Source organism: Schistocerca gregaria, chromosome 5 (genome assembly GCF_023897955.1).
Source record: "Schistocerca gregaria isolate iqSchGreg1 chromosome 5, iqSchGreg1.2, whole genome shotgun sequence".
NCBI classification, from domain to species: Eukaryota; Metazoa; Arthropoda; class Insecta; order Orthoptera; family Acrididae; genus Schistocerca; species Schistocerca gregaria.
In genome coordinates, this window is record NC_064924.1 from 97,485,024 (window position 1) to 97,502,979 (window position 17,956).

Genomic DNA, 17,956 nt, shown 5'->3' on the forward strand with positions numbered 1-17,956 from the left:
GGAGATCTGTAGAATGTGCTAACCAGGGCAGCAGTCGAACATACCATCACGCCGGGTGATAGGCCAGTATGGCGATGACGAATACACGCTTCCAATGTGCGCTCACCGCGATGTCGCCAAACACGGATGAGACCATCATGATGCTGCAAACAGAACCTGGATTCATCCAAAAAAGTGACGTTTTGCCATTCGTGCAGCAAGGTTCGTCGTTGAGTACACCATCGCAGGCGCTCCTGTCTGTGATGCAGCGTCAAGGGTAACCGCAGCCATGGTCTCCGAGCTGATAGTCCATGCTGCTGCAAACGTCGTCGAACTGTAAGTGCAGATGTTTGTTGTCTTGCAAACGTCCCCATCTGTTAGCTCAGGGATCGAAACGTGGCTGCACGATCCGTTACAGCCATGCGGATAAGATGCCTGTCATCTCGACTGCTAGTGATACGAGGCCGTTGGGATCGAGCACGGCGTTCCGTATTACCCTCCTGAACCCGCCGATTGCATATTCTGCTAAGAGTCATTGGATCTCAACAAACGCGAGCAGCAATGTCGTGATACGATAAACTGCAATCGCGATAGGCTACAATCCGACCTTAATCAAAGTCGGAAACGTGATGGTACGCATTTCTCCTCCTTAAACGAGGCATCACAACAACGTTTCACCAGACAACGCCGGTTAACTGCTGTTTGTGTATGAGAAATCGGTTGGAAACTTTCCTCATGTCAGCACGTTGTAGGTGTCGCCACCGGCGCCAACCTTGTGTGAATGCTCTGAAAAGCTAACCATTTGCATATCACAGCATCTTCTTCCTGTCGGTAGAATTTCGCGTCTGTATCACGTCATCTTCGTGGTGTAGCAATGTTAATAGCCAGTAGTGTAGGATAAAATATGAGCAGAAAACCCCGAAAAAGGCGCTGCCTCACACTAGGGCTGTTGTTAAAATATCGACATAAGGTTGTATCGATATTCTTCCCAAAAGGTATCGATATGCTTAGGCGGCATTTATTTCACCGACATATGGATATCGAAACAGCAATATCGAATGCCGAAATTTTTATCTTATATTACACTTCTTTCGCCATTTTGCGCTAAATGTTTGGAATTGTTCTTTTAAAATTGTAGTAGAAAGTAAGTTTACTTTCACTATTTGAAGGAAACATTCTCGCGTCAAGTGGTTTACCGCCCACGAGCTTTCGGCAGAGATTTCCTCTGCCATTTTCAAGTGGATGACTGTCGTGTCGTTGTCATTGCTGTGCTTATGTAGCCGCGCCATCGCTCGTGACGTCACTGGTGCTCGGTCTCGCACCATATACAGTAATCTTTTGGCCGCGCGACTGCCGGGCCCGCTTCAACTCCCTCAACATCGGATCCCACGCTGTACTCAGCTGCAATACACCGGCTCTATTGAAGGTGTTGTCAGGAATTCTAATATCTATGGCCTCGTTAATCAAGCTATCCCAGAAGCCATTAGTCCGTCTAAAGATAAACGTCTCATCGAATGCAATTCGGTGTCCGTTTTCCAGAGCATGTTCTGCTACAGCTGACTTTTCGGGATAGCGCGGACGGTAACACCTTTCATGTTCTATGCGGCGCTGTTCAATAGTGCGAACAGTCTGGCCGACATAGAACTGCCCACATCCAGACAGTATCCTTAAAATTCCTGGCGTTCTGAGGCCTACATCGTCTTTCACAGGGTTTATTAGTTGCCGGATCTTTGCTGGAGGCCTGAAGATTGTGTCTATTTTATGCCTCTTCAGGAGCCGACTAAGCTTCCCTGTTGACACAATCTTCAGGCCTCCGGCAAAGATCCGGCAACTAATAAAATCTGTGAAAGATGAAGGAATTTACAAGATACCGCGTGGATGTGGGCAGTTTTATGTCGGTCATACTGTTCGCACTCCCATGGCAGGTGTGGCAGTGCTTAAGGACTCAACAGCGACAACTTTCCCATTCTCCAGAGGAGTAGCACTTACAACACCATTGAAGGAACGATGTTCTCGACGTTGCTATGTCCCATCAAGTGCAACAGCAATGTCCCTGGTTTCACTAACATTTACAGGTTCTTCTACTGCACGTTTCATAGATGCTTCAGACACAACCGTCAAGGCACCTAAAAGTATTTTCATGTACTTGCCGAACCTACTGGGAGGAGGGGAGGAGGTGGAAGGTCCATCAAACCACAAAACTTTTGAGCAACCTTTTTTCCTTTTCCTATTGCACGCATTGCATACACAAACTTCAAATTCACATCATATGAATTATGGACAATGTTCTAAGTCATTTTCGAGGCAGATTCATTGCAGGATCTAGACAGAATAACTACGTAATTTTGACGCTAAACCCATTCTGCTACTTTGTTGTTCAGTTATTTCCAGACAGCCTATGCCATCAGTAAGATGCCCTTATCAACAAAAACAACAAATCCACAACAAACAGCGTCACTCTTAACGCAAAAATTTGAATTACCAGGAGGTGTGCCATGTGGGAGTTTATTCCCTGTAGAACTGATACATGGGTTACTTTAAAGAGTGTGGCTTACTTTGTTTATCAACTAGTTGCCATGGAATTTCTTGATGCGGGGCATAATTGGTATTTATTGCACACTAAAGGATATGTAGTTCCACAAATATATGTAGCACTTGGGTAACAAACATTCAGTAATACGTGAACAAGCTACTTCAGCGAAACAAAAATAAATGCTAGCAAAGATAACCATTTACCCACACTAGAAACCTGCACTGTTGCCAACATATACAATGTATCATACATATAATCGCTGGAAACAGAAAATTCACAGTTTTTTTTCGAAATAATACTGGTTTCTGTAACAGAAAGAAAGGGGATGTGGTAGCATACGAGACCATAACTTTAAAATTTGGCATATATCGGTCATTTTCCATTTGAAACCCTATAATGTATATATCAATGTAATCAGGAAAGACTATAGAATTTAATAAAGTCATAAAAAATTTCGATTTTTCCACCATTTCTGAGTACCCTTATCCTTAACAGCGCGCCACTCTTGTTGCACAGTGATGTTAGCATGGAACGACGCGTGCAGGTTACTTTTTTGCAGGCCCTTCGTTTTCAGTGTGTTGGGGATATTATGGTTGGTGACTGAGAACAGTGTCTGAACAACACTGCGTCAGTATTTACTTCATTTACGGACTAAAGATCGTAACTATTAGGAGTAGTTTGTTTTCTGGTTGGTTAGCACCTTCAAGTAAACTTACTCTGAAGCCGTGGGTGTACTATCTGTGGGCTCAACTCTAGCTGGAGGACTAGCGTACTGCATCTGCGCTTCTCGGCTTCTTTAAACTGTCAGACCTAAAATGGGCAATGAAATCTTAAGAAACCCTCTGCAGTGTAAAATTTCTCATAATCTAGATTCAGTACATTTTAGGCCTGAACGTGAAAAATTATGAAATTCCTAACTTTCACGCTTGTTACTACCAGCATTTTTCTGCTTCAGCCAACAAAATGTAAAGGTTTTGTGAATAAATAATTTGATTAAATACTAAGTGATACTGAACAATTTGTTAAGTAGGTAGACAACTTCACTTCAGGTGTTGTGGAAGCTATAAACAGTGGTTCCAGACGATCGCCAGCCTCGAACACTCATTGTGTGGATGGAACGTAAATTATGTTCCTGGAGGTAATCTAATATTGTGTTATGTGATCACCATTCTTTGTTTATGCTAAACCCACTGATGGAGAGATGCACCCTATGTGATCAAAACTATCCGCACACCCCCACAAATACACTTTCTCCATATTAGTTGCATTGTGCTGCCACCTACTGCCAGGTACTCCATATCAGCGACCTCAGCAGTCATTAGACTTCGTGAGAGAGCAGAATGGGGCGCTTCGCGGAACTCACGGACTTCTAATGTGGTCTGGTGATTGGGTGGCACTTGGGTCATACGTCTGTACGCGAGATTTCCACACTCCTAAACATCCCTACTTCCATTGTTTCCGATGTGATAGTGAAGTGGAAACGTGAAGGGACACGTACAGCACAAAAACATACAGGCCGACCTCGTCTGTTGGCTGACAGAGACCGCCGACAGTTGAAGAGGGTCGTAATGTGTAATAGGCGGAGATCTATCCAGACCATCACACAGGAATTCCAAACTGCATCAGGATCCACTGCAAGTACTAGACAGTTAGACGGGAGGTGAGAGAACCTGGATTTCGTGGTCGAGCGGCTGCTCATAAGCCACACATCACGCCGGTAAATGCCAAACGACGACTCGCTTGGTGTAAGGCGCGTAAACATTGGACGATTGAACAATGGAAAAACGTTGTGTGGAGTGGCGAATCACGGTACAAAATGTGACGATCCGATCGCAGGGTGTGGGGATGGCGAATGCCCGGTGAACATCATCTGCCAGCGTATGTAGTGCCAACAGTAAAATTCGGAGGCGGTGGTGTTATGGTGTGGTCGTGTTTTTCATGGAGGGGGTTTGCACCCCTTGTTGTTTTGTGGCACTATTACAGCACAGGGTTACACTGATGTTTTAAGCATCTTCCAGTTTCCCACTGTTGAAGAGCAATTTGGGGATGGCGATGCATCTTTCAACACGACCGAGCTCCTGTTCATAATGCACTGCCTATGGCGGAGTGGTTACACGACAATGACATTGTAATGGACTGGCCTGCACAGAGTCCATACCTGAATCCTATAGAACATCTTTGGGATATTTTGGAACGCCGAATTTGTGCCAGGCCTCACCGACAGACATTGATACCTCTCCTCAGTGCAACACTCCGTGAAGAATGTGCTGCCATTCCGCAAGAAACCTACCAGCACCAGACAATGTATGGTTGCGTGAGTGGAAGCTGTCATCAAGGCTAAAGGCGGGCCAACGCCATACTGAACTCCAGCATTACCAATGGAGGGCGCCACGAAATCGTAAGTCATTTTCAGCCAAGTGTCCGGATACTTTTGACGACATAGTGTAGCTGTAATGTTTAACGGTAGATAAACGAAACCCTTTGATTTCACGCCATAAAGTGTTAGGCATGTCCTAAAGAAGTCCAAACACTTGAAGGCTATCATAAAACAGAATACCGCATTAGAGATAGGTCCTGGGAACATCAACCTATCGCTTCAAATAATTAATCTTCACCTCTTGCTTAAATGAAAAGTTGCGCGTCGCGCAAATATAACAAGGAATGAAAAACAGATACTGAGACTAGCAACACCACAGTTGAAATCGCCATGGAAGAACTTGACAAAGTTATTGTTGTTGTTGTTGTTGTTGTTGTTGTTGTTGTTGTTGTTGTCTTCAGTCCTGAGACTGGTTTGATGCAGCTCTCCATGCTACTCTATCCTGTGCAAGCTGCTTCATCTCCCAGTACCTACTGCAACCTACATCCTTCTGAATCTGCTTAGTGTACTCATCTCTCGGTCTCCCTCTACGATTTTTACCCTCCACGCTGCCCTCCAATGCTAAATTTGTGATCCCTTGATGCCTCAAAACATGTCCTACCAACCGATCCCTTCTTCTAGTCAAGTTGTGCCACAAACTTCTCTTCTCCCCAATCCTATTCAATACCTCCTCATTAGTTACGTGATCTATCCACCTTATCTTCAGTATTCTTCTGTAGCACCACATTTCGAAAGCTTCTATTCTCTTCTTGTCCAAACTAGTTATCGTCCATGTTTCACTTCCATACATGGCTACACTCCAAACAAATACTTTCAGAAACGACTTCCTGATACATAAATCTATATTCGATGTTAACAAATTTCTCTTCTTCAGAAACGCTTTCCTTGCCATTGCCAGTCTACATTTTATATCCTCTCTACTTCGACCATCATCAGTTATTTTACTTCCTAAATAGCAAAACTCCTTTACTACTTTAAGTGTCTCATTTCCTAATCTAATTCCCTCAGCATCACCCGATTTAATTTGACTACATTCCATTATCCTCGTTTTGCTTTTGTTAATGTTCATCTTATATCCTCCTTTCAAGACACTGTCCATTCCGTTCAACTGCTCTTCCAAGTCCTTTGCCGCCTCTGACAGAATTACAATGTCATCGGCGAACCTCAAAGTTTTTACTTCGTCTCCATGAATTTTAATACCTACTCCAAATTTTTCTTTTGTTTCCTTTACTGCTTGCTCAATATACAGATTGAATAACATCGGGGAGAGGCTACAACCCTGTCTCACTCCTTTCCCAACCACTGCTTCCCTTTCATGCCCCTCGACTCTTATGACTGCCATCTGGTTTCTGTACAAATTATAAATAGCCTTTCGCTCCCTGTATTTTACCCCTGCCACCTTTAGAATTTGAAAAAGAGTATTCCAGTCAACATTGTCAAAAGCTTTCTCTAAGTCTACAAATGCTAGAAACGTAGGTTTGCCTTTTCTTAATCTTTCTTCTAAGATAAGTCGTAAGGTCAGTATTGCCTCACGTGTTCCAACATTTCGACGGAATCCAAACTGATCCTCCCCGAGGTCTGCATCTACCAGTTTTTCCATTCGTCTGTAAAGAATTCGCGTTAGTATTTTGCAGCCGTGGCTTATTAAACTGATAGTTCGGTAATTTTCACATCTGTCAGCACCTGCTTTCTTTGGGATTGGAATTATTATATTCTTCTTGAAGTCTGAGGGTATTTCGCCTGTCTCATACATCTTGCTCACCAGCTGGTAGAGTTTTGTCATGACTGGCTCTCCCAAGGCCGTCAGTAGTTCTAATGGAATGTTGTCTACTCCGGGGGCCTTGTTTCGACTCAGGTCTTTCAGTGCTCTGTCAAACTCTTCACGCAGTATCGTATCTCCCATTTCGTCTTCATCTACATCCTCTTCTATTACCATAATATTGTCCTCAAGTACATCGCCCTTGTATAAACCTTCTATATACTCCTTCCACCTTTCTGCCTTCCCTTCTTTGCTTAGAACTGGGCTGCCATCTGAGCTCTTGATATTCATACACGTGGTTCTCTTCTCTCCAAAGGTCTCTTTAATTTTCCTGTAGGCAGTATCTATCTTACCCCTAGTGAGATAAGCTTCTACATCCTTACATTTGTCCTCTAGCCATCCCTGTTTAGCCATTTTGCACTTCCTGTCGATCTCATTTTTGAGACGTTTGTATTCCTTTTTGCCTGCTTCATTTACTGCATTTTTATATTTTCTCCTTTCATCAATTAAATTCAATATTTCTTCTGTTACCCAAGGATTTCTAGCAGCCCTCGTCTTTGTACCTACTTTATCCTCTGCTGCCTTCACTACTACATCCCTCAGAGCTACCCATTCTTCTTCTACTGTGTTTCTTTCCCCTATTCCTATCAATTGTTCCCTTATGCTCTCTCTGAAACTCTGTACAACCTCTGGTTCTTTCAGTTTATCCAGGTCCCATCTCCTTAATTTCCCACATTTTTGCAGTTTCTTCAGTTTTAATCTACAGGTCATAACCAATAGATTGTGGTCAGAGTCCACATCTGCCCCTGGAAATGTCTTACAACTTAAAACCTGGTTCCTAAATCTCTGTTTTACCATTATATAATCTATCTGATACCTTTTAGTATCTCCAGGGTTCTTCCACGTATACAACCTTCTTTCATGATTCTTAAACCAAGTGTTAGCTATGATTAAGTTGTGCTCTGTGCAAAATTCTACTAGGCGGCTTCCTCTTTCATTTCTTAGCCCCAATCCATATTCACCTACTATGTTTCCTTCTCTCCCTTTTCCTACACTCGAATTCCAGTCACCCATTACTATTAAATTTTCGTCTCCCTTCACTATCTGAATAATTTCTTTTATTTCATCATACATTTCTTCAATTTCTTCATCATCTGCAGAGCTAGTTGGCATATAAACTTGTACTACTGTAGTAGTTGTGGGCTTCGTATCTATCTTGGCCACAATAATGCGTTCACTATGCTGTTTGTAGTAGCTTACCCGCATTCCTATTTTCCTATTCATTATTAAACCTACTCCTGCATTACCCCTATTTGATTGTGTGTTTATAACCCTGTAGTCACCTGACCAGAAGTCTTGTTCCTCCTGCCACCGAACTTCACTAATTCCCACTTTATCTAACTTTAACCTATCCATTTCCCTTTTTAAATTTTCTAACCTACCTGCCCGATTAAGGGATCTGACATTCCACGCTCCGATCCGAAGAACGCCAGTTTTCTTTCTCCTGATAACGACATCCTCCTGAGTAGTCCCCGCCCGGAGATCCGAATGGGGGACTATTTTACCTCCGGAATATTTTACCCAAGAGGATGCCATCATCATTTAATCATACAGTAAAGCTGCATGTCCTCGGGAAAAATTACGGCTGTAGTTTCCCCTTGCTTTCAGCCGTTCGCAGTACCAGCACAGCAAGGCCGTTTTGGTTAATGTTGCAAGGCCAGATCAGTCAATCATCCAGACTGTTGCCCCTGCAACTACTGAAAAGGCTGCTGCCCCTCTTCAGGAACCACACGTTTGTCTGGCCTCTCAACAGATACCCCTCCGTTGTGGTTGCACCTACGGTACGGTCATCTGTATCGCTGAGGCACGCAAGCCTCCCCACCAACGGCAAGGTCCATGGTTCATGGGGGGGGACAAAGTTATTAAGAAGTCGAAAAATGCTGAAGTAATCGTTTTAAACAGTGTAAGAATGAGACAGATTAAACATTCAGACATCACGGGGAGTTCGTTGTGTATATTAATAAATTTGTCCCTTAGCGACGAGGAAACGACTAATAAACGCCATTGATGTTTTCTTACTTTCGCAGCTTACAGTCGAGGTGACAAGCGCCAACGCAGTGCCAGTGCGATAAGGTGTGCAATCTCAGAACACGAGGCAATTAAGCTAGCTAGAAAAAGATTTATCAGCGGACACGGTTCAATTTCCAACACTTGAGTACGATCGAACTAGTTTAAACAATGGTTACCAGCCTAACCTTGATACACATACATACGACTATCAGTTGTGTAGCAACCCGATTACATTACGTTTAGTTCCAAATTTCGACCACTAAACCGGAATATACATCACTATCGGGTCTCCACTTAACTGTCTTCACTTCACTCCCAGCTATAACAACACAATGCCGTAAAAAAATTGAGAAGACAAATGTTCAGAGCAAGTAAGATCCAAAATTCACATGAAACCAAGCACATTAGATCTCACGGAAAAAAATGTCGTTCATTCCCCTTTTAAAGAGCCCCCGACCGCTATATTTTCACGAAGTGCTGTCTTCTACGTTCCCAGTTTCCACGTTTCTGAAAAGATACACAGGCGAAATGTCAGCTGAAGAAACTGAGAAATACGCGTGAGTTATCTGTTTTACAATGGCTGAAAATTGGCAGCAAGGTTACTGCCAGCACAACCACTCTAAACAGTGAGGGTGGGAGGGGGGGGGGGGGGCTGTTGCAAAAAACTGATATTAAAAAATAAAAAAAGTTGTAAACAGAGCTCATATGCAGGAGATTCAAAGGTAACGAGCTGGCAACAGTTTCCAAGAAAAATGCAATCTCGAATCATTTTTTTAGCAGACGTGTCTGGCGCATGGGGGGTGGGGAAGAGCGTGGCGTGTGGAATAGGTGGGGGGGGGGGGGGGGGGGAGCGGGCTTGCACGATTGCACGGGGCGACTGAATGGACTTCACTCTACCTTCCCCCTCCCCGCCTCCAATACTTCAGAAGAGGAAAATTCTGAATGAACGGAAAATACCGTGAGAAGCGACTAGGTCACGAAATAAATACTCGTAACTCACGAATTGTTTACACAGTGAGCGACCTAAAGTAATAAGATGTTTAAAAAATAAAAACACTGCAGTTAAAGGGAGACGCGTGTTTTATAATTAATAGCACATGATAAGTCAGTGTTTGCAACAAGGGCAGGCGATCTAGCATGTGGTGGGAATCTGGCAAACGCTGATTGGCTCGATGACAGAGTCGTGCAGTTAACTCCGAGGAGATGCCAGCCCTACTGGGCAGGAACGTGGTCCATGTGACTGGCTGTCTATAAGCTCTATGGAACTGCGATAGCACACATGAAAGAGTCTCAAGAATTAACTGTATAGACGATTTGTTGTTTATGTATTTACTGCTTTTTTATTTTTGATCTTTTTTGTCAGTATTTGGTAATAAAGTAATTTAAATTAAATTTCGATGAATGTTTACTGTGCCTCATGTTACGAAAATGTCCTCATAATTTGTAAGTTCCACCAGTAATATACAGTATGAGGCACCTAAGACAGGCTACTTGAATAACTCGGCCACTTTTAATGACAGAAGAAAATCTTTCAAACTAAAGCTGCTTAGATTAAAAGGGCAGATTGTGTGACGTTCCTCATTTTTTCGTAGGTGGAAGGGCAGAAAAGTTGTGACAGTCAACTTTGTTCTTTGAAATTGATTGGCATGTTATATTATTAATGTTTTAATAATATTTCTGAAGACACATACAGTTCATTAGGTCGTACAGTAATGATCATTCATCAGATCATAGTGTTGAACTTCTACAAGTCCCTTTGCAAACGTATACAGTGGAATTGGGATGAAATGTACAATAAGTAATTTAATGGCATCAGATAGTGTTGTTGCAATATCTGTTCAAAATGGTGACAATTAGCCGTCATGCATGCTGTAAAACGATTGGATGTGTACAATACTGCACGCTGAATTTCAGACGAGCTGAGAGCAGAACAAGCTTCGTGTAATACGATATTTCATGTCTTCGCGACTGTTTGGAACTTCTCGGTAAGTAGTTCTTTCAATTTACCCCGCGATTAAAAGTGCAGAGGCGTTAGGTCGCGCAAACGCGTAGGCCATTTAGGATTGGAAGATTGACCAGTCCAACTACACTCCTGGAAATTGAAATAAGAACACCGTGAATTCATTGTCCCAGGAAGGGGAAACTTTACTGACACATTCCTGGGGTCAGATACATCACATGATCACACTGACAGAACCACAGGCACATAGACACAGGCAACAGAGCATGCACAATGTCGGCACTAGTACAGTATATATCCACCTTTCGCAGCAATGCAGGCTGCTATTCTCCCATGGAGACGATCGTAGAGATGCTGGATGTAGTCCTGTGGAACGGCTTGCCATGCCATTTCCACCTGGCGCCTCAGTTGGACCAGCGTTCGTGCTGGACGTGCAGACCGCGTGAGACGACACTTCATCCAGTCCCAAACATGCTCAATGGGGGACAGAACCGGAGATCTTGCTGGCCAGGGTAGTTGACTTACACCTTCTAGGGCACGTTGGATGGCACGGGATACATGCGGACGTGCATTGTCCTGTTGGAACAGCAAGTTCCCTTGCCGGTCTAGGAATGGTAGAACGATGGGTTCGATGACGGTTTGGATGTACCGTGCACTATTCAGTGTCCCCTCGACGATCACCAGAGGTGTACGGCCAGTGTAGGAGATCGCTCCCCACACCATGAAGCCGGGTGTTGGCCCTGTGTGCCTCGGTCGTATGCAGTCCTGATTGTGGCGCTCACCTGCACGGCGCCAAACACGCATACGACCATGATTGGCACCAAGGCAGAAGCGACTCTCATCGCTGAAGACGACACGTCTCCATTCGTCCCTCCATTCACGCCTGTCGCGACACCACAGGAGGCGGGCTGCACGATGTTGGGGCGTGAGCGGAAGACGGCCTAACGGTGTGCGGGACCGTAGCCCAGCTTCATGGAGACTGTTGCGAATGGTCCTCGCCGATACCCTAGAAGCAACAGTGTCCCTAATTTGCTGGGAAGTGGCGGTGCGGTCCCCTACGGCACTGCGTAGGATCCTACGGTCTTGGCGTGCATCCGTGCGTCGCTGCGGTCCGGTCCCAGGTCTACGGGCACGTGCACCTTCCGCCGACCACTGGCGACAACATCGATGTACTGTGGAGACCTCACGCCCCACGTGTTGAGCAATTCGGCGGTACGTCCACCTGGCCTCCCGCATGCCCACTATACGCCCTCGCTCAAAGTCCGTCAACTGCACATACGGTTCACGTCCACGCTGTCGCGGCATGCTACCAGTGTTAAAGACTGCGATGGAGCTCCGTATGCCACGGCAAACTGGCTGACACTGACGGCGGCGGTGCACAAATGCTGCGCAGCTAGCGCCATTCGACGGCCAACACCGCGGTTCCTGGTGTGTCCGCTGTGCCGTGCGTGTGATCATTGCTTGTACAGCCCTCTCGCAGTGTCCGGAGCAAGTATGATGGGTCTGACACACCGGTGTCAATGTATTCCTTTTTCCATTTCCAGGAGTGTATATTGAAGACCGTTGTTCAGAACCCCTGCAATTTTCTGTGCAGATTATCCCTCGTCTTGGTGCCACATGACTTTTCGTATTTCCAGCGGGATGTCTTCTAGTAATAGTGGCAGTCAAGAAGTCAAAATACCTCGCATTATTTTAGTTCCCATCAATAAAACAGGGACCAATAATTCAGTTACTTAGAAGACCGCACCAGTCAAAATACCTCGCATTATTTTAGTTCCCATCAATAAAAACAGGACCAATAATTCGGCTACTTAGAAGACCGCACCACGCGTTGACTGACCAAGGTCTTTGTCCGCTCCTCTCAGTCACTGTGAGTGTTCAAGGACCAGTACTCCATGGTGCTAAGGTTAACATGCCAGTGGTGTGTAAATGATGGTTCATCTGTAAATAACATCTCGATCAAGACACGTCATGTGTTTGCAGTTTCCGTAGCGCCTTTTGGCAAAATTGTACCCTTTAACTAAAGTCATCACCGAGGAGCTCCTGATGAAGTAATATGCGGTATGGGTGAAATTTGTTGCAATGTAGTATTTGCAGAATACTTCGTTGACTGTCCACCCGGACATTCGAACTGTCTTGTAGTAACAGGTGGAGTGTATGCTGCAGTTGCCAAGATGGCAACTGCATGTCGCTTGGCGGCTTCTTATTTGATCTGCTTACTTTTTTTATCTTTGTCGACGGTTACCTGGTCCCTGAAATGTTTGTATTATCTTCGCAAAAATAGATCGCGATGGTGTTGAACGCTTAGGATATCTCTCAATATAAAATCACACTGCTGCCCTCATATTTTGACGTCATTCGCCGTAAATAAAAATCTTATCCACTTCCTCGGCTTTTGCATAGAACATTGTGAAGATCTGATAACTTTATGTAGGCATCGTCTACTCGCTACTATAGCAAACCACAGAGTAATGGTCTCCATGCAACAGATAAACACGTGAAACCTGCAGTGAGTGGAATATTGTTTACATTCGATGTAACCTGTACACTAAAGCAGCCACGTGGTATACACACTCTGTGTCGCTGATGCTGCATGGTTAACAGACCCTCATACATACCCAAACATTGTACGTGTCTTCAAAAGCATTGTTAGTGGGTAAATAATATAACATGCCAATCCATTTAAAACAACAAAGATGACTATCATTATCTCCTCTAGCCTTCCACCTACAAAAGAATGATGAAAACAATATGTTCCGCCTCAAACTAAGCAGGTTTTTTTTTTTTTGAAAATTTTCTTCTTTGAATAAAAGCCTTGAGTTACTTAGGTGGCCTGTCTTTTTAAGTGTTTCACCCTGTACGATTAGGAAAGTTGAGTCACCGCTATGTCGTAGACATGAAAAGCAGCAGAACTGGCTTCTTTCTTTCATATGCAGTAAAGCCTAGCGGCTACCCTGTTATTCGGTATTTAATTTATTTTTGTCATATTCCAGAATTACCAGTTCGCATGTAACAGGGTCTTAGTTAACCAGTAACAACAAGCCGTTAGACAATGGATGTGCTAAGATGATAAAGAAGCTCATGCTGTGAAGGACAATGCGTAATCCACCAGTAAGAAAATCTATGCAATCCCTCAAGATACAACTGAAACTTTAACGGAACAACACTCAATAATCGTTAAAATTATAGTGCAAAATAACAACAATTAAAAAGTCAAAACTGATGAGTTTTCAAAAGGCGCATAACTATATGAACATGCTTTATTCGGAACTACCGGTTTCACGCCGATATAGACTATCCTCAGGTTTATCTGCCAGAAATACGAATCACTGTTTGGAATTTTTAAAACTGCAGAAATACGGAACCATAGTGTTGACATTCAACAAGAAGCAATGACGAGCAAGCATTGTGGCCTGACTTTTAACGTGGGTAACTTTCCGAAAGCTGGGACTCCGTAGTTGTCCATATAAATTATGGAAATATAACCATTGTGAGTACTCGTTATTGTTTCTTGATTAATGTCAACATTATGGTTCTATATTGGTATTGTTGTTGTTGTTGTTGTTGTTGTGGTCTACAGTCCTGAGACTGGTTTCATGCAGCTCTCCATGCTACTCTATCCTGTGCAAGCTTCTTCATCTCCCAGTACCTACTGCAACCTACATCCTTCTGAATCTGTTTAGTTTATTCATCTCTTAGTCTCCCTCTACGATTTTTGCCCTCCAATACTAAATTGGTGATCCCCTGATGCCTCAGAGTATGTCCTACAAACCTATCCCTTCTTCTAGTCAAGTTGTGCCACAAACCCCTCTCCTCCTCAATTCTATTCAGTACCTCCTCATTAGTTATGTGATCTATCCATCTAACCTTCAGCATTCTTCTGTAGCACCACATTTCGAAAGCTTCTATTCTCTTCTTGTCTAAACTATTTATCGTCCACGTTTCACTTCCATGCATGGCTACACTCCACACAAATACTTTCAGAAACGACTTCCTGACACTTAAATCTATATTCGATGTGAACAAATTTCTCTTCTTCAGAAACGCTTTCCTTGCCATTGCCAGTCTACATTTTATATCCTCTCTACTTCGACCATCATCAGTTATTTTGCTCCCCAAATAGCAAAACTCCTTTACTACTCTAAGCGTCTCATTTCCTAATCTAATTCCCTCAGCATCACCCGACTTAATTGACTACATTCCATTACCCTCGTTTTGCTTTTGTTGATGTTCGTCTTATACCCTTCTTTCAAGACACTGTCCATTCCGTTCAGCTGCTCTTCCAAGTCAGTTGCTGTCTCTGGCAGAATTACAATGTCATCGTCGAACCTCAAAGGTTTTTTTTTCTTCTCCATGGATTTTAATTCCTACACCGAACTTTTTTTTTGTTTCCTTTAGTCCTTGCTCAATATACAGATTGAATAACGTCGGAGATAGGCTACAACCCTGTCTCACTCCCTTCCCAACCTGAGCTTCCCTTTCATGCCGCTCGACTCTTTATAACTGCCATCTGGTTTCTGTACAAATTGTAAATACACTTTTGCTCCCTGTATTTTTCCCCTGCCACCCCCGGAATTTGAAAGAGAGTATTCCAGTCAACATTGTCAAAAGCCTTCTCGAAGTCATTTCAAAAATTTCAAACAATAATTCGTATTTTTGACAGATATATCTGATGATGCGTCTATACAGACGTGAAGCCGGCAGCTGCGAATAAAGCACGTTCATACAGCTATGCGCCTTTTGGAAACACCTCATCATTCTTGACTTTTTAATTTTTGTAAATTTTATGATAATTTCAAGGGTTATTGAGTATTGAGTGTTACTCATAATGTGTCTGAGCTGTGGTCGCCCTCCTGAGAAAGTTGTTTCTTATAACTAAAATCTATGTAAATGACCTGGGTGACAATCTGAGCAGTTCTCTTAGGTTGTTCGCAGATGATGCTGTAATTTACTGTCTAGTAAGGTCATCCGAAGACCAGTATCAGTTGCAAAGCGATTTAGAAAAGATGTTGACGCTAAATAACGAAAAGTGCGAGGTGATCCACATGCGTTCCAAAAGAAATCCGTTGGAATTCGATTACTCGATAAATAGTACAATTCTCAAGGCTGTCAATTCAACTAAGTACCTGGGTGTTAAAATTACGAACAACTTCAGTTGGAAGGACCACATAGATAATATTGTCGGGAAGGCGAGCCAAAGGTTGCGTTTCATTGGCAGGACACTTAGAAGATGCAACAAGTCCACTAAAGAGACAGCTTACACTACACTCGTTTGTCCTCTGTTAGAATATTGTTGCACGGTGTGGGATCCTTACCAGGTGGGATTGACGGAGGACATCGAAAAAGTGCAAAAAAGGGAAGCTCGTTTTGTATTATCACGTAATAGGGGGAGAGTGTGGCAGATATGATACGCGAGTTGGGATGAAAGTCATTAAAGCAAAGACGTTTTTCGTCGCGGCGAGATCTATTTACGAAATTTCAGTCACCAACTTTCTCTTTGGAATGCGAAAATATTTTGTTGAGCCCAACCTACATAGGTAGCAATGATCATCAAAATAAAATAAGAGAAATCAGAGCTCGAACAGAAAGGTTTAGGTGTTCGTTTTTCCCGCGCGCTGTTCGGGAGTGGAATGGTAGGGAGATAGTATGATTTTGGTTCGATGAACCATCTGCCAAGTACTTAAATGTGAATTTCAGAGTAATCATGTAGATGCAGATGAAGATGTAGAATGCATGGTACTGCTTCTGATGTAGCGCGGCATCCAGCGATATAAGTGAGTTTCAGTTGATCCCTGCAACGGCCAGCTGATCCGCACTCCATACGAGTGCTAAGTCTCGAGGTTGCAAATCCTTCTGCTGTATTTTCCAGATTGGGAATCCGTATAACCCGGCATACATGGAGCAGTACGACCTGCATCTGAAGGCGCCCTTCAGCTTCTGGGGCAGAGTGCAGAGCACCCTGGTGCACCTCTTGATACGCGCCGCTGACTGGTGGATAACGGAAGCCTTCCTCGAGGACAAGGTGCATGCGGTATTGGGCGGAGACACGCCCAGATTGCAGGATGTGCTGCACAACACCAGCCTGGTGCTGGTCAACAGCCACTGGAGCTGGGACCAGCCGCTGCCAGCGGTGCCGGCTCTCGTACAGGTGGGCGGCCTCCACGTCGAGCAACCCCGGGCCCTGCCACAGGTACAGTGCTCCAGTTTCCCTCCCATTTCACTTTTGTATTGATGCTGAGCAGGAGAGGAGTGGGAGAAGTGGGCCTATTGCATGCGGTGCACGCTGCTGAGCCGAAACATTATGACCATTGTCATAGAGAGCACAGACAGCACAGTAAGCCGGTTGCAAACTTTTTTCCAGAAGTAAAGTTCAAGTATATAAGCTTGATCAAAGCTGGAATATTCAGGTCTGTTAATTGGATTCAAGCTTGGCTTATCAAGTGTGGCTCCAGCTGTATCTACACACGTGGAATACAGCCTGGTATTTACAGCTTGTTTTAAGCTATATAATTATTTATCTGAATTTATTGAACCTAATTAATTAAGTAAGTATCAGAATGGAAATGGTGTGGAAAAAATTATCAAGACATGTATGTTTAAATTTTTTATTTTCTAAGTGTTTAAAATTGTTTTATTTTAAAATTTAATTATTCTGAAGCCCCTCCGGCCCCAGCGCACAGACCAGAGCAGGATCTAATATCGCTGACTTCTGCCAGTATAATGATCCTGTAACAGGTAAAAGAAAATGTTAGCCATACCTAAACATAAAAAATGTCATTACTATTTGTATTCGCAAAGAAACTTTTCACACTTCACGATTATTCATTCATGGTGTGACACCCGCGAATACTTACAAGTAAACAAATGTAATAGGGCGATATATATAAAAAGGCGAGATTTTAAAAAGGTAAAATAACATTAAGTTTTAATTTATTGGTGCCACGTACTAGACAGCTAGTTTAAAATGACCTCTTTTTGCTGAACAACTTATAATACACTCCTGGAAATTGAAATAAGAACACCGTGAATTCATTGTCCCAGGAAGGGGAAACTTTACTGACACATTCCTGGGGTCAGATACATCACATGATCACACTGACAGAACCACAGGCACATAGACACAGGCAACAGAGCATGCACAATGTTGGCACTAGTACAGTGTATATCCACCTTTCGCAGCAATGCAGGCTGCTATTCTCCCATGGAGACAATCGTAGAGATGCTGGATGTAGTCCTGTGGAACGGCTTGCCATGCCATTTCCACCTGGCGCCTCAGTT

The 17,956-nt window shown here is 43.6% G+C and overlaps 1 protein-coding gene across 1 annotated transcript in view; it reads left to right on the forward strand.

The window, feature by feature from the left end:
- The window catches only part of LOC126272005 (UDP-glycosyltransferase UGT5-like), a 60,391-nt gene that overhangs the window by 21,487 nt on the left and 20,948 nt on the right, over nt 1-17,956 (forward strand). Inside the window, exon 3 of the mRNA XM_049974492.1 lies at nt 16,548-16,868. Coding sequence (XP_049830449.1) covers nt 16,548-16,868 — 321 coding nt within the window. The remainder of the gene's footprint in view (nt 1-16,547; nt 16,869-17,956) is intronic.